Here is a 21,688-nt window from a genome sequence, read left to right on the forward strand (position 1 = left end):
GGGCCTTCCCCTCGACCTAGAACCCGCTTTGGAATGGGCCCCGAGGGGTGAGCCCACAGTGTGAAGGAGCAGGGAGGGTTTTCCTCGCCTGACCGTTGGTCCCTGAGAAATGGCAGAGCGTGTGGAGGAGAGCAGGGCTCGGAACTGCGGGACCGCGGGGGTGTCCTCACACGCACGCGCGTGGTCTGAGGCCTGCGGGGGCCTTTCTGTTAAAATGTTAGTAACTGTCCCTAGGTGGGGAAACTCGGTTATTTTTTGACCAAAAAAATAGAGTCGTATACCTTTCTGTGTTTGAATTTTGGGGTAATTTTGGAAAGTTTTTCCAAAACCAAAATTTTTAAAACAAAAGAGATTGGGTTAGGTTGGGTGATTCTGAGCGCAAGTGTGCTGGGCTCGTGGCTCTCAGCAGGGCAGGGCCGAGCCCTCAGGGGCCGTCGTTCCTGCTCTGGCTTCCACGCAGGAGGCCGAGAGCTTGCCCAGACCAGCCGGCCGCTGGCAGGCTGGTGCCTGAGTTCCCCTCGGCTGTCTCTACCCCAGAGGACCAGGGACCGAGGTCTCACAAATGCGGAGAAACAGGAACCAGCTCTGTGGCTTCGATAGGCTTGTGCAGGTTCGGGGTGTGGACAGGACAGGGACCCTGGGGCCAGATTGCAGGGGCTCACGTCCCGGCTCTGCCCCATGAGGAGTGCGGCCTCGGGTGGTCAGTCTGCCTCGGTTTCCTCACCACACCGGGAAGTCGTGAGGAATCGGTCAGTTAATGTACGTGATGGTCTGAGGAAGGGCCTGGTTGGTAAGCAGTAGTATGTGGTGAGTTACGTGATGAATGTGATTCCTACCACTATGTCTACTACTCTTTTATTGGAGTGTAGTTGATTTATAGTATTACTTTTAGGTAGGGATGAGTTTTTCGTTGAGTTAAAGAAAAATTGAGCCATGGAGGATAAAGTTGCGTCAGAAGCAGGCTACCTCAAGATACCACTGGGGCGGGGGGGTGTTTCATGGATAGTAGTTTTTATGTTGTGTTTTCATTTTAAAAACAGTTTTATTGAGGTAGCTCATTATCGTAAAACTCACTGTTCTGAAGCACACAGTTTGTTGGTTTGAGTATATTCACAGAGTTGTGTAACAGCCATCACCACTAATACTAGAACATTTCATTACCCCAAAGAGAAAATCCACACGCACTGTCATTCCCATTCCCCCTCCCCTTCCCAGCCCTGGCAGCCACTTACCTGCATCTGTCTCTGTGGATTCACCAGGTCCAGATATTTTATATCAATGGCTCACTTCACTTGAGCATAATATTTTCAGAGTTCATCCACGTTGCAGCCTGTGTCAGAATCTCCTTCCTCCATTGTCTGGATGGACTGCAGTATGTTCATCCGTCCACGAGCTGATGGGCACTTGGGTGGTTTCCACTTTTTGGCCACTGTGAGTGCACATTCATGTGCAAGTTTTGCGTGGGCGTGGGGCTTCCTTCTTGTGGGGCTCCTCTTGGGCACATGTCTGACGGGCGAGGAGTTGCAGGGTCACGTGTAGAGTCCATGTTTAACCTTTTGATCAACTGCCTTGCATGGTGGCTGCCAGGTTTCCCATCCCCACCAGGGTGTGAGGGGGTGGGGGCATTCACGTCTCCACATCCTTGCCCACACCTGCTGTCCATCCTCTTTGATTCCCGCCATCCTGGTGGGGGTGAGAACGTCTGAGAGAAGCACAGGTGGAGTGAACATCCCCAGGGCTCCGGACATAGCGACGTGCCACACGCCCGCTGCACCTGCACCAGCACGCTAGGGTCTCTCCCTCAGCCTCCCCAACGAGGCCGAGCATCTCCGTCCGTTTAGACGAGCGTTTTCCAGGCTCGTCCCTCTCTGCTGAGTCTAGTCTGTCTCTTAAGTGCCACCCTCTCCTTTCCCACTGCCGCTCGGGATGACCACGTGCCATCACTCCCACCTTTCTTTAAGTTGGGGAACTGAGCACACCGAGGTCCGGCGGGTGCCTCTCAGCAATACGGCTGCTCGGGGCCTGGCCTTCCCGGTTTGGAATCGACTTGGATTCCTAGTCAGCTGTTTTCTTCCTGCCTCCTGTAGCAAAATTGTTTTCTTTTTCTCCTTAGGAAACCGACCTTTCTATATTTGATCTTATTGGCTTAGAAAATAAAATGACTCGCCACGAGTCAGAACTGCTGGGTAAGAAGAAGGTGACGCGGAAACTCTTCGAGGAGCTGTTCACCGCGCCGCCACCATCGGGCAGGCCAGCGGCCGTCAGACTGAAGCCCAGCAGGTGTGTGGTGTGGTGTGGAGCGTCACTTCCTGCTCACCAGCCGGCTCTGGCTGGGTCCTGGCTGGTTGTGTGTCGTGGGGTCTGGGTGGCATCCCCTCTTCTCCTGCTGAAAGGGACCCCGGCCCCGCAGCCTCTCGGGCAGACCTGGGACCACCAGGTTGGAGCTCCACACGAGAACTGGGGCTACAGCCTGTGAAAAGAAAGGCTAATCATCTAATTGGGCTATCTGCTTCTCCTGGAAATTACCCAGATGTCCTTGGATCCTGGGATAAGCAGCAGGGGTGTGCAGGGCGTAGGAGAGGCTCTTTTCATCATCTTGAAGAAGCGTTGGCCTTTGGGAGGGCTCTGCCTAGGGGGGTGGTCAGGGGCGGGGTGCTCAGGCTGCCTCTGACCTGGTGCGGGTATGGTGGCAACCGTCAGGGCAGGGGGGCACTGCGGGGGGGCGGGCTTGGGACCCTGAGGTCTGGCAGAGGCTCCACCCCTGACTGCAGCGTCAAGGGCCTCCAGGGACATGATACAGGTGCCACGAGACTGGGAGGAGCGGTGCGCGCAGATGGAGGAACTCGAAGCACGTGATTCAAGACAGGCCCCACCGGGCAGCCGGGTTTGTGCACAGCTCTGCGCTCCAGCTAAAAACAGGAAAAGCAGACAGGTGTTCTCGAGAGAAACGGGCCGGCTCTGCAGACGGCAGCCATTTCTGTTGCCTTTTCTCTGTGTGCCCTCCCTGGCGACGTGGATCCGACCACCCTCGCCTCAGCTGCCTGGCCCACACTCACAGGAGCCTGCAGCCCTCAGCTAAACACGTGGCCAGGGCAACGAAGCCGCAGTCCTCGGGGCTGGCCCGGCCTCGTGTAGTGGCTTTCTGCTGGCTGCGCATTGCACGGGGGTTTTGGTATAGAAGTCCTGCCATCATGGTTTTCCGGGTTAAAGAAATAGGAGGAGCATGTTGCTTGTGATAAAATCGGACGAAGCAGCCATGGTGTGGATCCCCCTTCACAGTTTTACCCACTGGTGCCTGTGGGGTGCCTTTACCATGTCTGCTGTTTCTCTCCATTTCCTGTACTGCCTTGTTACCTAGTTGTGCAAGTTGACTTTTCACCCCACTTTACTCTTATTCAAAAGAGTAGTAGAATGGACTTTATGTGTTAGAAGCAGTTTTTCTAGTCCACGTTCACGGGAACTTAATCACATTCACCCCTACATCGCCCAAGCGTTGGGGTAGATGTACCATTTTTAGGTACTAAGCACCTCCCTCAGCGTCCCTGGTGAGCGCTGCTTCTTAGCACAGCATTTAGAAATCCCCCCACCCCTCTTTAAACTGCACCCAGGGTGTGGGAACCCCACTGCCCGCGGGGCAGCCCTGTATCCCCGGGGCCCGTCCAAGAGGCCATGCCTGCCGCGTCTCAGCAGTGCTCGTGTCTTCCTGCCCGCGCTCGGGCGTCCAGGTTGTTTCAGCCCGTGCAGTACGGCCAGAAGCCCGAGGGCCGCACCGTGGCTTTCCCCAGCACACACCCGCCCCGGACGGCCACGCCCACAGCCACTGCCACGCCGCAGGGCCACGTTCGAGGACGGCCGCCCATCGCCACGTTCTCTGCAAATCCGGATGCAAAAGGTATGCCTCTCGTGGGGGTGTGCTCGGCACCGCAGAGGGTTTTTGTGGAAGAAGTTCTTCGTGCTTCCCTGGCCCCATGGGGACGTGTGACCACTCCTCTAGCGGGAGTGGGACCGTGCACCCTGGCTCTGCCCAGGAGACCATGTGTAGTTCTCACGTGAGTTTTACGCTTTTTTTTAATGTCTTTGAACTGTATAAGATATCCCCTTCTTAGTCGAGTTACTGTTGATGTGATGGGGAAGATGTACCTCGGCAGAAACGTTCTCTTTTATGTCGGGAAACGCGTGTCGAAGTCATTTATGAAACTTCTGAGGAAGTCTGCTTTTGTGTTCTGCGCCACCGCTTCAATGTAACCTGATTGTTACTTGAAGAAGGATAGGGTTAAATGGCAGAAACGGTAATAAAAATTGTCTTCTAACCCTAATCCACGGGGTCCTCAATGTCAAGTCCCCTGTGTTTTTCTGAGATCTTCATAAATGCCAGAGCTGCTTGTTGCAAGAGCTCTTCGTGCAGCTGGGGACGCCAGCGCTGCCTGACCTCCGTGCGTGGTTAAGATGTGGTTCTCACGGACATGCCCGAAGGGGCCGGCTTGTGACACTCCCGTTTACTCCAGAAATGCACCGTGTCGTGGACTGGTGGACTCGAAGTGAAAATATCAATAGTTAACGACGGATAAAAAATTAGATTTCTCTCATCCTGTAGACCACCCACCCCCTTTTTAGAGAGGGCGTCTCCTTTGAGAGGCGGTATGAAGTAATGTTTGTTTTATTTCTTTAAAATTCGGGTTTAATACTGCATTTTCTGAAGAACCTCTAACAGCTTTGCACAAACCAACCTTATCGATTGCAGCGCCAGCAACCCCGTTTCAGACCTCTCAGGCCTCCACCGGTGCTCCGAGACACCAGCCCGCCTCGACCTTCAGCACAGCACCTAGCCCAGCCCATCCTGTGAAACTGCGGGCTCAAACCACTGCCCCGGCCTCCACCCCGGGCCCGCCCCAGCCCCAGCCCCAGGCCCCCTCGCACCCGGCCGGGCAGAGCGCGCTGCCTCAGGGGCTGGTGCTCACCTCGCAGGCCCAGGCGCGCCTGCCTAGTAAGTGGCTTCGCCTCTCCTGGGTCTGCCACCTCTTTGTACAAGGACATTGCGTTCACACGAGCGGCGTGTGAAGGGCCTTGCTGTCCACTCCCTTTGTCTCCCCGACCCCGTGTCCGGTGCTGCCTTTCGCCACGCTGTCCTTTCCAGCCCTAAATCTGCAGAGGGAGGGCTCCGCTCAGGGCCTTTCTCTGTCCTTCCTTCTGACCCCGTCCGTCAGCTCTGCTTCTCCCCCGTGCTCGTGCTCGGCCCGGTGGCCGAGGATGGTACTTCTCCTCTGTGAGCCACGGGTTTGTCCCGCCAGCCTCCAGGGCCCCTCGGAGAGCAAAGGGCAATAAAACGAAAGCCTTGTGAACTAGGCTTCGACTTCCTTTTAGTCTCTTGCTTATTACCAAATTTAAATCTGGAATGACTATTGCTCAAGTGAGACATTTTGCAATAACTCACTGAAACATCGCAACCTTCTTACATTTTTTAAATAGAACTTTTTATTGTGACCAGCGCGATTAGGGTACTACCTCTGTCCACCCTGCTGTTGGAAGTACCCTGATGGAAACTGTCCTGGGCTACACCTTTTCTCAGATGCCACCTGGAGCACTTTATCGGTTGGCACAAGTTGTGTTGAGGCCTTTCTGGAGAGACAGGAGAGAGAGAGAAGTAGTGTCATGAGGAGACACCGGGTTCTGGCTAGTTTTCTCTTGTGATGAGCCTGTCTTCCGTGCCAGCAGATGCGAAGCACTTATCCTGGTTCATTGCCCAGGGGAGGACAGCCCTTGCATACATTGCGCTTTTTCTTTCTTTTGGGCCAGGGGTAGGAGTCCCGGGGGTGTACCCAGGAGCCGTGCTTGGGGGGCGCAGGGTCAGGCCGCCTTTCATGCCTCCACTTCTGGACTGAGGAGGGCTTGTGGGAGAGTCGTAGTTCTGTGCACAGATCTCTGCATCTCTTTTTCCGTTTTCCCTTCCTGTTTATGGTTTCTGTGGGCAAGATATCCTTGGATGTTTTCCTTGTCTTTTGCTAACTATTCTCTTTATAGCATCACTACTAATTCTGGCCTGAATTTTCATGGGAGGAACATCTAGACTCGAATATCAACCATTGGGTTTAAAAAAAAAAAAGCCTTTAAAGCTATTATTGAATTACAGTTTGAAGGTGGTACCTTTTTGAGTGAGGTGCATATGACTCCATCTGAGTTCTGTTTTTAAGAAAAAAAAAATGCTTGAAGCAGTGTTAAATCTTCCATTTTTTCACAGTTAAAATTATAGACTGAATCCTACGATCTAGTTCAAAGTAGTGTGAAACACTGTATCATAAAGTGTGATGTATTTATGTACTTAAATACATTCCCACATTTTGAAAAGGTTATGAGTATAATTGAAGCTAGTTCTCTATTTTATATCTGTAGTGATAAAATCTTGTTTATCTCTGTGAGCTAAATCGGACATGTACTTTCTCACATTCTGAAAGGATTCTGAAGTTGAGAGGTTGATATGAGAGTTTCAAAGTGTATGACCAATACATTTCCGCTACTTCTGATGTTTGCTACTTTTTTATTGCCTGGAAAGAAAAGCAAAATGTTCCTTAAGGGCTTGGTTAATTATATTAATATCTGATACTCTAAAATTTCTACCAGTTATGATGAAGTTAACCATTAAAATCTGGTGTTAATTTTAATTGTTTTTTTTCTATTAAAATATTTTCTGAAAGTGTTAGAAATACCCAATAAATGTTTCTGTGACACTTCAGTTTGCTACAGACGATCATTCTCTGTGACAAGTGATCGTCAATATAGCAATCGAAAACTCTTCCCAAGAGTTTTCTTTCTCGTCTCCTCTGCGTCTCCGCAGGTGGGGAGGTGGTCAAAATAGCCCAGCTGGCTTCCCTCGCGGGCCCGCCGAGCCGAGTCGCCCAGCCGGAGAGCCCCGTGACGCTTCAGTTCCAGGGCAACAAGTTCACCTTGTCGCATAGCCAGCTGCGGCAGCTGACAGCCGGCCAGCCCCTGCAGCTCCAAGGTAGGGTTCGCTGACGGGCGGTGACCCACGAAGGCTTTAAGCCGGGGCGTCCCGGCAGCTCCCCACTGCAGCTGTGACTTTGGCCCCCTTAAGCACAGGTGCTTCACCTGTAAATGGCCTTAATGAGTCTCACCTCGTTGGCGTTCAGAGGACTTGGGAGATAGCGGGTACATCACCTGGTGGCCTGGACCCTGACACACGTTAAATAGAGGATAGTCGTTTCTAAATAAAATCTGCCCTTTGAGTAAAGTTTCCTATTTTAAAAATCAAAATAGAAATATTTACTCCTTTCAAATTTCATTGTGAGGTAAATTGTCCTAAAAGTGCCAAAGGTCCAGCAATTTATGTAGGAGAAATTATTTTCTTTTATGTACAGGTTTTAAAACTTCCAGACCAAAGCCCTCCCAGGCCTGTGGCTGAGAGCACTGTGTTCGTGTAGTAACTGCTTCTCGGAGGAAACGAGGGGATGCACTTTAGTTCATGTTAACCCTCAGCGACTCAGCTGGAGGGTAGGACCCAGAGGGGGGATCCGGCCACCTCCCCAGGCAGCCTCCCCCGACGCGTCGTCGTTCACGGCTCTCATCGGGGCGGAAGGTTCAGTTGTCAGCCAGGTCTGGGGTGCTCTGTGTGGACGCTGGGGACACGCACCTCAGCAGAGCAGAGGCCCCCAGGAAACGCGCCACAAAGAAACGGGTTCATTTGGTTTCATTCCATATTTCTCTGGTTTTTTGACCAAAGGGGCGAGGTCATCTCTTAAAATTTCTGGTGAACTCTAGTTTTTGTAGAGGACGATTCCGGAGCAGAAGATGCCAGGAGACTTCATCACAGAGAGGTTGGAATGGCAGGCTCCTGGAACAGTGGCGATAGAGCCACAGCATTTGGGCTAAAAACAAACGAGTGTTTTGGTATTTCTTCACCCAGCTTGTCTGGTTGGCAGGCGCACCCAGTATGTGATCTGGGAGCTGGGACCTTCCAACCCGTGACTGCCTCAGGCCTCGAGCAGACGTGACAGATGCTGAGCGGGTGCTCGCTGCATTACCCGAAAGCAGTCAGGCATCGCGAGGAGTAGAGGCGCTTTTTCTTGACGTTAAGCCAAGTGACTTTGATCCTTGGCATTTTCATTCACTGTGAATGAAACAGTTTCATTATTCTCCAAGTAACTGAACTTGGCATTGCCTCATTGGAGGAAGTTTGATTTTGGATTTTCGGTTTATTGCCTTGTTCCTGTACCTTAGGAAGTGGGTGTAGCCTGGGGGTTGAAGGCACACTTGGCTCGTGACTGACCCCCATGCATGTGTGATTGCAGGCAGCGTCCTCCAGATTGTGTCCGCGCCCGGGCAGTCCTACCTGCGACCTCCAGGCCCCGTGGTGATGCAGACAGTGTCTCAGGCGGGGGCCCTGAACGCCCTGGGAAGCAAGCCCCCAGCCGGCGGCCCAAGCCCCGCACCCATGACCCCTCCAGGTAGAGTGCTGTGAGCCGGAAGGAGGCTTGGTTTTGAAACGTCTTTTCTTCCTTCCTTCCTTCCTTTCCCTTTCTTTCCTTTCTTCCTTTCTTCCCTTCTTCCTTCCTTTCTTTCTTTCTTTCTTCCTTTCTTTCCTTCTTTTCTATCTTTCTATAAATTTGTTTATTTATCTCCGTTGCGGTGCACGGGCTTCTCGTTGCAGTGGCTCCTCTTTCTGCAGAGCACAGGCTCTAGGCACGTGGGGTCAGTCGTTGTGGCTTGCGGGCTCTAGAGCGCAGGCTTAGTAGTTGTGGCACGCAGGCTTAGTTGCTACGTGGCATGTGGGATCTTCCCGGGCCAGGGCTCGAACCCGTGTCCTCTGCATTGGCAGGCAGATTCTTAACCACTGCGCCACCAGGGAAGTCCATGAAACTTCTTTCTGACTTTCTTTGCTTCTGAGGCAAGTGGGGGGCGTGGATGATTTCTGTGATGCCTCAGAACCCGTAGTCCCAGTTGTGGCCACCTCTGATTTCCATAGATGGCCCGTGTCAGCTTGGTTTCTTTTCTTTCTCTTTTGCTCCCAAAGGTAACGGTCGAGCCTAACCACCCTCACTCAGCCTTTAGATGTTTGATTTGGTTTTGCTCTGACAAGAAACTTGGAATCATGAGAAATTTTGCTTGTTAATGTTACAGATACATTTAGGGCACGTGCTAGAAGTTCTTGGACAGGTAACGGAGCAGGGTTTGGACCTGGGCCTGTCTGCGGCCAGTGTGCCTCCTTGCCTGTTCCGCAGCCTCCTTCCCACCAGGGTCCCCTGCTCTCCAGACACACCCACACTGCAAACATCGGGCACGGGCACTTGGGTCGGGTTGATGTATGCAAGCGGCAGGGACCTCTCTCAAGTGGAATCCCTGGTCACTGCCCAGCCCCAGGCCTTGGGTCGTCGGTGGTGCCGTTGGAGTGGGGCCTCTGCACCCCATCCCCACTGGGCTCTGTCAGTGAGTGGGTGCTGGAGGGACCATGAGGCTGGCAGCATTGCCTGGCGGCCGCTCTACCTCCCAGCCAGGCCGTGCAGCTCTACTCGGTTGGTCTGTTCTTCAGCCTTTCTTCCTGCTTCCTGGAACCAGCTGTGCCAGCACCCTCCCCGGAGGGCGCTCAGTCCTGCTCTGCGGGCCCCAGCTTCCCGACCTGACACCAGTCCGGCCGCTGGGTTCTAGTCACCTCGACCCTTCTCTGTCGCTCCCCGCAAGTGGCCCCTTCTCGGTCCTCAGCCGCCTCTTCCGCAGGCCCTTGCGGAGGAGCCTCTGTCAGACGGGCAGTGTGGCGTGGCTGACGGGAGCAGGCCGCGTGGGGCCCGGGCATCCCTCTGTCCCAGGCACGCAGGTCAATGCTGCCGAGGTGCCAAGGGCAGTGGAGCGCTGGGCCCGCGTGGCTGCTGCTTGGCGCAGTGACGGGAGTGACTGCGGGTCTGAGGTCACGCCGGGCGCTGCCAAAGGAAGGAGGCAGATCGCGGCGCTCAGCTCAGACCCTGGCCAGAGAGCGGGAGAGCACTTACTGGTGGTTGTGAACGGTTGACCCACTCCAGAAACGTGCTAGTGGAAGCTGACGATGTTCCGGAGTGTTGCCCGTAGTTTTGTATGCCAACCCTTCGTTTTTGCCTTTGTAGTGGGTGTGCCCAGCCGACTGGCCGTCAGTCCCCTGGCCGCAGGAGAACCTGGAGTGGCCTCCAAGCCAGCCTCTCCCATCGCCGGGCCGACGCAGGTACGGGGCAGCAGACCCCAGCACGCGGTGCCAGCGCCACCCCTGCATGCGCGGAGGTCGCTCTCGGGAGCTGCTTGTCACTCGGGAGGGTTGTGATACTTAACCGCTTCTGCAAGGCGGCATCAGTTTATCTGCTGCTAAAAACGCGCTGTCTCTCTAAATTAGAGAATTTTGATCTTAAAGACGCTTTTCCTACTAAAAGAAATGAAACCAGGCTTTAGGATTGCAAAAATGCCCTTTCACATTTTTTTGTATTCTTCTACTGGTCTTCCAGGCATTAGAAACGCTCACTGTGTCTCAAGAAGTACTTTACACGTTGGCAGAGAAAACGGCGCCCATTTGCTCTGCTCTCTTTTCTGTCACTGTTTCCCGTGGAGCCAGGGCCCGCACGTCTAAGCGTGCTCTGCGGCCGGTCACCGTGCGTGAGGGACCCATGGGGCTTGGTGAGGCCGGGAACTGGCCGTGCTGTTTCTCAGTAACCGTTTTCATCTCTGTTTTTGATGAAGGAGGAAAAGACCAGACTTTTGAAAGAGCGGCTGGACCAGATTTATTTTGTCAACGAACGGCGCTGCTCTCGCACCCCTGTCTACGGCAGAGACCTGTTGGGGGTTTGTTCCCTGCCCGGCAGAGGGCGGTTGCCTTGGCTCGGGGCTCCTGATGGAGGTCATGGGAAGGGGGCTGGGCCCGCGAGCCGGTACACGTCACCCTCAACAACTCACAGGGACCTGATTTTGACCCTGACTCAACGTCAGGAATCCCTCCAGGACGTCATGGACAGGTATGGTAGCATGCTGTAAGCGTTCTTTACTCAGTCGCTGTGTCGCACCCAAGCAGCTTTTGTTGTTCTGTGGACGCTGATCTCATCCCTCTAAGTTTCTCCCCGTGTTGTCCCTTGGAGTCTGTCCGAAATCTGTTTCAGAGTCTTCAGCTTTGGCACCAGATGGCCTCTCCACCCTCTGGGAGCCTGTGTGCCCCTCCCTGCGGATCAGTTCTGTACCCCATGGGCCTGGGCCTGGGTGCAGAGCACAGCACCGTGCTCATTCGGGGCTGGGGGCCAGACCATTGTGTTGTAGACCGCTTTCTCCATTTTGCTTTTTTAAAATAGTATTTTAGGGACTTCCCTGGCGGCGCAGTGGTTAAGAATCCGCCTGCCAATTCAGGGGACACGGGTTCGGGCCCTGGTCTGGGAAGATCCCACATGCCGCAGAGCTACTGAGCCTGTGCTCTAGAGCCCGCGAGCCACAACTACTGAGCCCGCGTGCCACAACTACTGAGCCCGCGTGCCACAACTACTGAAGCCTGCACGCCTACAGCCCGTGCTCTGCAACAAGAGAAGCCACCGCAATGAGAAGCCTGCGCACCGCAACGAAGAGTAGCCCCCGCTCACCACAACTAGAGAAAGCCCGCATGCAGCAACGAAGACCCAACGCAGCCAAAAAAAAAAGAAAAAAAATTATTATTATTTTTAAATTTACTTATTTATTTATTTTTGGCTTCTCATTTATTTTGGTGCGCAGGCTTCTCAGTGCAGTGGCTTCTCTTGTTGTAGACCATGGGCTCTAGGTGTGCAGGCTTCAGTAGTTGGGGCTCGCGGGCTCTAGAGCACAGGCTCAGTAGTTGCGGCGCACGGGCTTAGTTGTTCTGCGGCATGTGAGATCTTCCCGGACCAGGGCTCGAACCCGTGTCCCTTAGCATTGGCAGGTGGGTTCTTAACCAGCGCGCCACCAGGGAAGCCCAATAACAATATTTTATTAAGAAACCACAGGAATGATTTACCGTTGCATGATGAGAAACATGTGTTTAAGTGTCCAGGGGTTAAGATTCCACGCTTCCGCTGCTGGGGACGTGGGTTCGAGCCCTGGTCGGGGAAGTTTTTCATGCCGCCCAGTAAGGCCAAGAAAAGAGAGAGAGAGAGAAACAGAAGCCCAGGTGCTGTTGGGGCCCACCGGCGGTATCAGCCCCTCCCCCGCCAGGCCGGGGCCCTGGTCTCTCTTTGCCCCACTAGAGTGTCAGGCCCTGCTTGCAGCTTCGTTCACTGCTTTGGCCTGATTTTGAGTTTCAGCCTGAGGGTATTTCCTGTCCCTTCTGTTTTGTGTGCCCGGGCTCAGCTTTCAGGGTGTGTCCTCTTTAGGCCTCTCAGATCAGGAACAGCAATCATGGAAACGATGGAACTGGGCGCGGCCTCCGCAAGGAGCTCTTCCCTGCTTCACTGTGTAGGGAGGTTGCCGCCCTCCCCGCACTTGTCTTGCTTCGGATGCTGACTTGTCTTTCTTTCCTCCTTTTCCTCTGACGTTACAGATGACTTTTTAAGACAGAGGCTGTTTGTTAGAGCAGTCTCGGGTTCACAGCAAAATCGAGGGGAAGGCGCGCAGGGCTCCCGCCTTCCGCCAGCTGCCCCCACCGTCAGCACCCCGCGCCGGAGTAGCGCACTCCTTACAACCCACGCGCCTCCGGTGATTCTTCATCAGCGCCCAGGGTCCGCGGTGCACGGGGGGCTGTGCTTTTGGCCTTGGGTGTTCTGTGGGCTTGCACAAGTGTATAGTGACGCGCACCCGCCATTAGAGGATCGTACAGAGTAGCTTCACTGCCCTGAAACCCCGCTGTGCTCTGCTCATTCGTCCCTCCCCCCCAGCCCCGCCCGAAACCCTGGCAACCACTTATCTTTTCACTGTCTCCATAGTTTTGCTTTTCCAGAATGTCAGATAGTTGGAACGTAGAGTAGGCAGCCTTTTCAGATGGCTTCTTTCACGTAGGAATGTGCACTTAAGGTTTCTCCTTGTCTCTTCATGGCTTGATAGCTCATTTCCTTTTAGCCCTGAATAATATTCCATTGTCTGGAAGCACCACAGTTTGCTTAAATACGTTCACCTACTGAAGGACAACGTGGTTGCTTCTAAGATTTGGCAATTATGAATAAAGCTGCTATAAACACCCATGTGTAGGTTTTTGTGTGGACATGGTTTTTAATTCATTTGCGTGAATACCAAGGAGCGTGATTACCAGATCACACAGTAAGAGCATGTTTAGTTTTGTTAGAAACCACCACACTGCCTTCCAAAGTGGCTGCAGCATCCTGCGCTCCCAGCAGCACTGACGAGAGTTCCTGTTGCTCCACAGCCTCGCCAGCAACTGCTGTTGTCAGTGGTCTGGATTTTGGCTGTTTTAATAGATGTGTAGTGGTATCTCATTGTTTTAATTTGCATTTCCCTGATGGTATGTACGTTGAGCATCTTTTCATATCCGTATTTGTCATCTGTATACCTTTGGTAACATGTCTCCTAAGGTCTTTGGCCCATTTTTAAAACAGGTTGCTTGTTTTTTTATTGTTGCATTTTAAGAGTTCTTTGTGTATTTTGGGTAACAGTTCTTTTTTTTTTTTTAATAATATTTATTTATTTTGGCTGCGTTGGGTCTTCATTGCTGGGCGCGGGCTTTCTCTCATTGCGGCAAGCAGGGGCTACTCTTTGTCGCGGCGCGCAGGCTTCTCGTTGCGGTGGCTTCTCTTGTTGCAGAGCATAGGCTCTAGGCGCGTGGGCTTCAGTAGTTGTGGCACACGGGCTCAGTAGTTGTGGCTCACAGGCCCTAGAGTGCAGGCTCAGTAGTCGTGGCGCACGGGCTTAGTTGCTCTGCGGCATGTGGGATCTTCCCAGACCAGGGCTCAGACCTGTGTCCTCTGCATTGGCAGGTGGATTCTTAACCACTGCACCACCAGGGAAGCCTTCTAGCACTATTTGTTGACAAGACTGTCTTTGCTCCCTTGTGTTACCTTTGTTCCTTTGCCAAAAGTCAATTGACGGTAATTATGAGAGTCTCTTTCTGGGCTTTCTGTTCTGTTCCATTGATCTGTTTGCTTGTTCTTTTGCCGGTACCGTGCTGTTGATCACTGTAGCTTTCTGGTAGGTCTTGAAGTCAGGTAGTGCCAGTCCTCCAACTTTTTCCTATTCAGTATCGTGTTGGCTCTTCCGGGCAGTTGCTTCTCCATGTAAACTTTAGATTCAGTCGGTTGGTATCTACAGAATAGCTGGCTGGGATTGCATTGAACGTCTAGATCAAGTCGGGAAGAACTGACATCTCGACAGTATTGGATCTTCCTGTCCATGAACATGGAATATTTCTCCATTTATTTAGTGCCTCTTTGATTTCATTGATCAGAGCTTTGGTCATAAGTGGTTTTGTAGTTTGCATGCAGTTGGTAGCAAGTCATCATGCAAGCCCGGCTTGTGCTGAGTCCCAGAATGAGGGCTTTTCTGGAGCAGGTGGTGTTTGCAGGTTGGGAGGTGGGTGTCAGGTTGGCTGTAATGGCTCATCTGAGTCGTCATGGTGCTGCTCTCTGCGGGGCCCCTCCTCCCAAGTCTGGCTCCCTTTCTGGTGGCACGGTGGCTGTAGCAGCTTCAGGGCTCACATCCTCCCCCAGACCGTCCAGGCAACAGAGTGCCTGCATTCCGGAATTCCCATCCAAAGACGGCAGGCTGCCTCTGCACCCATCCCTCTGCCCTGGGGGGTACCCTGCGCTGTTCATTTTGATCTGGGTAGCCCTCACTGGCCGGGACTGGTCAGGACCCGCCCCCGTGGTTGCTGCGATAGTGTGGTCCAGCAGCCCGGTGACTGGAGCTAGGCGCTCTGGCTGCCCTGGTGACTCCCGACTGCCAGGTGGTTCTGCCCTCTTCCTTCTCAAGCCTTCGCTGCCTGAGACAGAGGGGCCGCTCGGCGGAGACACCCCAGGTGCGCCACCTGTGACACATGTGCTTTCTGCTTCTCAGGGTGGTGTGTGTGATTCCGCCGGTGGTGGCCGCGCCCCCGTGCTTGTGGGTGGCGAGGCCGCCCTCCCGCTACAGCCACAAGATGAGGCTCTTCAGACACTACCTGCGGGAGCACACGGCGCCCTTCGCCCAGCAGCTGCAGCGGGTGACAGCTCTGCGCTCCCTGCGGTTTCCCGAGCTGAGACTGGTCCAGTTTGACTCAGGTACGAGACACCCCGTCTGTACTGCTGCCTGTGTCGGATGCACTTGCTTTGGAGTATGAGATGCTGTTGATGTTACTCATTTCACAGGAAAGCTGGAAGCGTTGGCTATCTTACTTCAGAAGTTGAAATCTGAAGGACGTCGCGTGCTGATTTTATCGCAGATGGTTCTCATGTTAGACATTTTAGAAATGTTCTTGAACTTCCATTATCTCACCTATATAAGAATTGACGAAAACGCCAACAGTGAACAACGGCAGGTAGGAAGGAAATCATTTCTTTTGTTATCGTTTATGACTCATTTGGGTTAACTTTGATCGCCAGTTTCTAACCTGGTTTCTCAGAGCTGTGCAAACTCAGTGTTGCCATGCTTTCTAAACAAGGGAAGAACTTCTTAGTGTCTTTGGGCTTTAGCTCCATCCTTTGATGTTTTTTCCTAAGTCCTGTTATTTGGGAAGTGCAGTCGGCTAGATGTCTCAGAATCAAAACTGGTGACCTGCAGTCCTTACAGGGAGGAGATGGGTGTCCTTTGGGAGGCAGCCACATGAAAACAGGGAAGTTCTGCAGACTGATCTACAGTTAAAGAATTACAGGTTAAAATAACATGCCCGTTCTTTACCTGTCAGGTTAGCTCAGGGTAGCTGGATTCCATCAGGCACAGTGAGAGCAGCTTTCTCGTGCGCTGCTGGTGGGGCGCAAATTAGCACAACTTTCTAGAAGGCGAGCTGACAGTGTGGGTTGTGAGCCTGAAAAAGGATGTGCGCCTGACCTGCTAATTCTGCATCAGGGCTCTCTCCTTTAGCAGCACTCAGGGGTGCACATGCACAGTTGCTGATGGTGGAAATGTTTGTGATAAGCCCCAGTGGGGAGCAAAGTCCCAGTCCAGGAGTAGGAGAATGGGTCAGTAGTGGTCTGCATGCCACAGGGCTTGGCCCTGTCCCGAGTGTCCCACAGCGTGAACTAGGAAGCCATCTTCAGCAGCGTTTCAGAACAGGTTTTAGTATCAAGGCAGAGCATTCCCGAGTGCAGGCAAGCTGCTGGCCTGTACATCACATTACCCACTTCACGCCGTCCAGCACAGGCAGCCCTCCCCATGCTGAGAAGGCCTGGAAGGAGGTACACCACGGTCTTAGTGACAAGTTCTGTCCGGAGTGATGTAACAAATTATATAGAGAATTTCCTGAAGGAAGAGGGCAGGTCACACCTGCTAAGTCTGTTTGGGCGCTGACGTCATTGCAGGAGAGAAGTCGTGGGAATGAGGCCATTTCAGCTGGCGGCCCTGCGGGAGTGGGGAGGCCGGCGGCTGCTCCCTCAGCCTTACTCCAGGGGCTTTTGCTGTAAAGCGCCTGGCATTGCCGGAGGGTACATGAAAGAGCACGCATCCCTCCCCAGGGAGACTGCTGTCCTGTGGGGCCCACTCGTGGAGCTGACAGCACAGGTCGGGTGGGGTCGGACACTTTCCTTTCTGTACCTGCTGACTGGCGATGCTTAAACAGGGTAGAGGTGTCGGCAACCAGTAAGCGAGAGATGCGGCACGTGCCCGGAAGAGCCACGATAAAATGCTGAAGTCCGGTGTAATTGGAACACGGACCTCGCGCCAAAAGAAACACAAACCGAACAGTTGTGTTACGGAATAATTTCTAACTGATAAGTACCAGAACACGTCAGAGGTTGCCTGTTGTTTGGCAGGGATGGTAACTCGGGGTTTCATTTCGCCTCAGGACCTGATGAGGAGTTTCAACCGGGACCGGCGGGTCTTCTGTGCCCTCCTTTCCACACACAGCCGCGCCACGGGCGTGAGCCTGGTGGAGGCGGACGCGGTGGTGTTCTACGACCACGACCTCAACCCGGTGATGGACGCCAAGGCCCAGGAGTGGTGCGACCGGATCGGGCGGCGCAAGGACGTGCACATATACAGGTGAGGCAGGCGGCTGGGCCGGGGGCTGCAGCGTACTGCAGAAGCTTCTCCCACGTTCTGTTTACTTTCCTTCAGGCAGGCTCGTGTTCCTGCCGTCCTGTGTGTTCTTTCTTTATACTCAGCATCTGCCTGGGGCGTAACTGAGTTTGTTTGCAGCGGTGACTGGGTTGTGCTGCTGAGACATAACTGCTGTCCTTCCGACGTGTACTTGTATTTCTCCTGGAGTCCCTGACCCTTAAGAGGGTGCTTCATGTTCTAGGTTGTTTCAAGTATTTTCAGATATAAATTATCATAACTTAACAGTTAGCAATTTGTAAATTCCCTATTGAAAGCATTTAAATCTTACAAGCGGCCAACCACACGCAGTTGAGGAAAGCAGAGAAGCCTCTGCCATTGTTTCTGAGCTCTGGGAGTGTCGACTGGGAGAGCACAGCAGCACTCGGCCCCCGCTGGCTGCCCGTCTGGTGCCCGAGTGTGCCAGGCACGCGCCGCCCCCCTTCCCCTGCGCTCCTGCCACCTCTGGGGTCGGCACCGAGGGTGCGGTCCCTGGCGGCCAGCCTGGGACGGGGACCCCAGCCCACGTGCGTAACCCTCGCCGTTTTCATCAAGACGTCGTCATCCGTGCACTGTGTTTAAATAGCTTTAATTTTTTCCTGATTATAAATGTATTACTTGTTCATTGAAAAGAAAAAGAAAAAAAAAAAAGGAAAGCACATGGAGAAAATCAGTATCCTGCCCAGACGGCAGTCAGTAGCATTTTGGTGTGTGTCTTTCCAGACATTTCCCTGGTTTTTTTTAGATGGCTCATGCCAGCAGTCAGTCTTACTGCGTAATCCTGTTTTCTTTTAACAGTATATTGTGAGTGTATTTCTGTGTTAATAAATATAAATTTGATACATTGTTTATATAAATGGATAACGTTTCATTGTGTAATCCCTTCCTTATCATTGGCCCTTTAGCAGTTACTAGCTAGAAACGGGGGAAAACGTTTTATTCTCAGGAGACACAATCTGTAAACTCTTAGGAATGACCTTAGCAGTAAAGGTGCTGGATGTGTAGGAAGTAGAGTATAAAATCGTGGAAGGGCATAAGCTGAGAGATGTCACCAGCGGGAGGATGTGCTCTGTTCTTAGACGGGAAGACCTGGTTCGTAAAATTGTGAAGTCTCCCCAAAGCGATAGTGAAAGTTTTAACATCATTTTTTAGTGAAAGCGCTGATCATGGGTGTGGGAATGGTTACTGCAGCTTTCTGGGGGCACAAAGCGGGAGCCAGGGGACACGCATCCTTGGGCTGCAGCCACTGGACACGGGTTCATTTGGGGGTGCAGTGCAGAGAGGTGCACAGTGATGCGGGGGCGCCCGCCCGCCACCGTCAGCACTGAAGGAGACGGGGCTCGAGGGTCCGGAGGCCCCCGGGGGCCTTTCCAGGTGGAGGCCGGTGGGGGACATGGATGGCCAGCGTGGGTGGCATGCGGGCCTCCGGGGCCCGCCCTCCTGCCGTGTGGGAGGCGGGACAGGCATGGTCACCTCTGGGCTCCACACGAAGGAAGGAACCAGCGCAGAGTGGGGCTGACAAGCCGTGCCACGCAGGTGCTGTTCTGCCGGGTGGTCCAGGCACCGTGGCACTCGTGCCGTCCTCAGCTCCCGGGGACTTAGCTGTCGCATGTGTATTTGGTTTGTAGGCTCGTGAGTGGCAATTCCATTGAGGAGAAATTGTTGAAAAATGGAACCAAAGATTTGATCCGAGAAGTGGCCGCTCAGGGAAACGACTACTCCATGGCATTCCTCACGCAGGTACCTTCGTCCACAAGGAGGCCTGGGGCCGGGGGGCGGGGTTGCCACACAGTGACGGGAACCGGGCGGGTGTAACGATTGAGGGGGGTGGCTGCTGGCGGTTTTCCACGCGTGGAGGCCTCAAGCTCAGTGGTCCTCATTTCTGTGTCAGCGGACGATCCAGGAGCTGTTTGAGGTTTATCCACCCGTGGATGACACTGGCTTCCCAGTGAAAGCCGAGGAGTTTGTCGTCCTTTCTCAGGAACCTTCTGTCACAGAAACCATCGCACCCAAAATTGCCAGGCCTTTCATAGAGGTGAGGGTGGCCGGCGCCGGCCTGGCGGCGTCGGGTCTGGGGCTTTGGGTCTGCCCTCCGCTCCTGCGGCACTGCTGCCGCCCCCTCCCCAGGCTCCAGTCGCTCGAGCCTGGCCTGTCAGCCCCTCCCTCCCTGCTTTTGGTTTGGGGGATTTTAGTTGTAAAAAGAGGTGAAGGACGCGCGAGAGAGCGGTGTGGGCCTCGCTGCCCACCCTGCCACCGTCGCCGTTTTCACCCACGCTTCTCGGGCCACCCCTCGCCGTCCTGTGTGACTTTGTGCCCCGACCCCTCCACCCTGCTGTGTCAGCACCTCTGTCACAGCGTTGCTGGGGAGGATGCCCCGCTCTGCAGGGAGCCCTGGCGTGAGTGTGAGATACACGTCCCACTCTGAGGACAGAACCAAAAAGAATAGCAGCTGTCTCACCCAGCCTCCCTGCGTTGGTGACCCGCTGAGATGACAATGCCTTGGATTCTAACTGAAATCTCGCCTTCTGCGTTTCCGGCCTGGACCCTTGAGGTCGCAGACTGCGCGCTTGGCTCGCGCGCTGCTGCTTTGGGGCAGTGCTGCTGTGCAGACCTGGCACACGCTTGCCTGTCAGGCCCCTTGCTTCCCTCCCCGAGACCCTGCTCCCGTCCTGCCTCCTGGGGGCCTTTGACTGCAGGACACCTCCTCTCCTGTTTTTGAAACTTGACTATCCAGTGATTGAGAAGTAATAAATGCGTGTGGTAAAAAACCTTCAAGAATTTATAATGAAAAGTAAGTGTCCTGCACCAGGCCCTCACTTCCCTCTCAGAGACCACCACTGTCAGCTGTCTTTCACATTTTCTTCCAGGAGTTGTCTGTGTATAATGTCACTTGCACAGAAGTACCTTACAGCTGTTTCGGTATCAGGAGGGACAGATAGATGTACCGTTTTCTTTTAAAAATTGGTGATACGTGCACCAGGTTTTTTTTAAAAAAAAACGTCAAACAGCATGATCTAAACCTCATAACGGAAATGATTGTAGAAACCTCACAACAGAAATGATAGTAGGGAAACAGTAGGTTACCTGTCCTGGAGGTGACCACTCAACCATTGTTAAAAGTCTTATGGGGGTCCCTGGTGGCACAGTGTCCAAGAACTCGCCTGCCAGTGTGGGGGACTCGGGTTCCAGCCCTGGTCCGGGAGGATCCCACGTGCCGTGGAGCAGCTGAGCCTGTGCGCCGCAGCTACTGAGCCCACGTGCCACAACTGCTGAGCCCACGTGCCACTACTGAAGCCTGTGAGCCACAACTGCTGAGCCCGCGTGCCTCAACTACTGAAGCCTGCGCGCCTAGAACCTGTGCTCCACAACAAGAGGAGCCACTGCAGTGAGAAGCCTGCACACCACAATGAAGAGTAGCCCTCACTCGCCGCAACTAGAGAAAGCCCACGCGCAGCAACGAAGACCAAAAACGCAGCCAAAAATAAATAAATAATAAATAAATTTTAAAAGTATATATCTTACATGGATCCTGGAAGAAACGTGAGGCCTGAAGGCATGTGTGTTTGAGGAATGTGAGTGTGTTACACACCCTTGCTGTTGTTTCTCAGTGCATCTCTGAGATGTCGGCACAGTGTGGTGTTTCAGCACACAGATTCTTTGAAACGTTCTGGCTGAACATCCTACTGTGAGTTGGGCGCTGTTGTAGGCAGAAGGGGTATAGAGTTGAGAGAAAGAACTCTCGTCCTCCACAAAGCTTCTATTCTAGTGACAGGAGAGATGACACACCATCACCCTGCGGAGATGGTGCGCCATGCGGTGTCCAGGAGGAGTGTTAGGGGTGGAGGGGCAGCACCTCCGGGTCCGGACAGTAGGGGCCAGGTGTGGCTGGGGGACGAGGGCGATGGAGACGGGCTGCCCGCGGACATGTGGGTTGGGAGCATCGCCTGGCTGTATGCTGACCCTGGACTGGGGCCGGTTCAGAGGTGCAGGCGTGGGGGGGCAGTGTGGGCGCATCCCTGCTTGAGGTGCAGTTTGCTCCTGGCTGGTGAGCTTTGCGTTCATCGGCAGCGTGGGTGCTTGTTGATGAAGTGCTCGTTGCGTCTTTTTCCTATTTTTTTTTAACTGGATTCTTTTTTTTTCTTAATGGCTTCTTGGCTTTTTTCTGTATTCTGGATGCGAGGCTTTTGTGGGATACATGTAAAATGTCTTCTCCCAGCCTGTGGTTTGCCTTTTTTAATGCTGTCTTTCAGCAAGCAGCAATTCTTGGTCCTAATGCCACCCAGCAGACCATCTTTATCACATGGTTGGTGCTTTTGCGTTCTAAGAGAGGTTCTTCTCTATTTTCTTCTGCGTGTTTCAGTGTTTTGTGCTTCATACTTAGACGTACGGTCTGTCTGGAAATACTTTCTGGGTATCGTGTGAGGAAGGGTTACATTTTAAACTCTGCAGATGTTGCCCAATGCCCTGGAAAGAGGTACCCGTCTTAACTGACATCCTCTCAGCTGCATGGTCCCCCCAGCCCCGGCCCCGACGTGAGCGTGTGTGTCTGCATTTGCCA

The 21,688-nt window shown here is 53.4% G+C and overlaps 1 protein-coding gene and 1 non-coding gene across 13 annotated transcripts in view; both read left to right on the plus strand.

Moving 5' to 3' along the window:
* EP400 (E1A binding protein p400) overlaps positions 1–21,688 on the plus strand; it is a 111,502-nt gene that overhangs the window by 59,177 nt on the left and 30,637 nt on the right. For 8 of the 12 annotated variants that reach the window (XM_033440632.2, XM_033440625.2, XM_033440627.2 and 5 more), the window contains 12 exons: positions 2,114–2,280; positions 3,726–3,892; positions 4,742–4,984; positions 6,830–6,994; positions 8,301–8,456; positions 10,104–10,198; positions 10,705–10,976; positions 14,959–15,161; positions 15,249–15,418; positions 16,880–17,076; positions 18,759–18,870; positions 19,022–19,165. In XM_033440632.2, the coding sequence (XP_033296523.2) occupies positions 2,114–2,280; positions 3,726–3,892; positions 4,742–4,984; positions 6,830–6,994; positions 8,301–8,456; positions 10,104–10,198; positions 10,705–10,976; positions 14,959–15,161; positions 15,249–15,418; positions 16,880–17,076; positions 18,759–18,870; positions 19,022–19,165 (2,091 nt within the window). The remainder of the gene's footprint in view (positions 1–2,113; positions 2,281–3,725; positions 3,893–4,741; positions 4,985–6,829; positions 6,995–8,300; positions 8,457–10,103; positions 10,199–10,704; positions 10,977–14,958; positions 15,162–15,248; positions 15,419–16,879; positions 17,077–18,758; positions 18,871–19,021; positions 19,166–21,688) is intronic. The other 4 variants (XM_033440634.2, XM_033440633.2, XM_033440635.2 and 1 more) reach the window with 1 other exon arrangement.
* On the plus strand, positions 16,465–16,592 carry LOC117195406 (small nucleolar RNA SNORA49). Its single transcript, XR_004475132.1, has one exon. It is a non-coding gene; the product is annotated as a small nucleolar RNA SNORA49 (small nucleolar RNA).

The sequence above is a fragment of the Orcinus orca genome, chromosome 15 (genome assembly GCF_937001465.1).
Source record: "Orcinus orca chromosome 15, mOrcOrc1.1, whole genome shotgun sequence".
Classification (NCBI taxonomy): Eukaryota; Metazoa; Chordata; class Mammalia; order Artiodactyla; family Delphinidae; genus Orcinus; species Orcinus orca.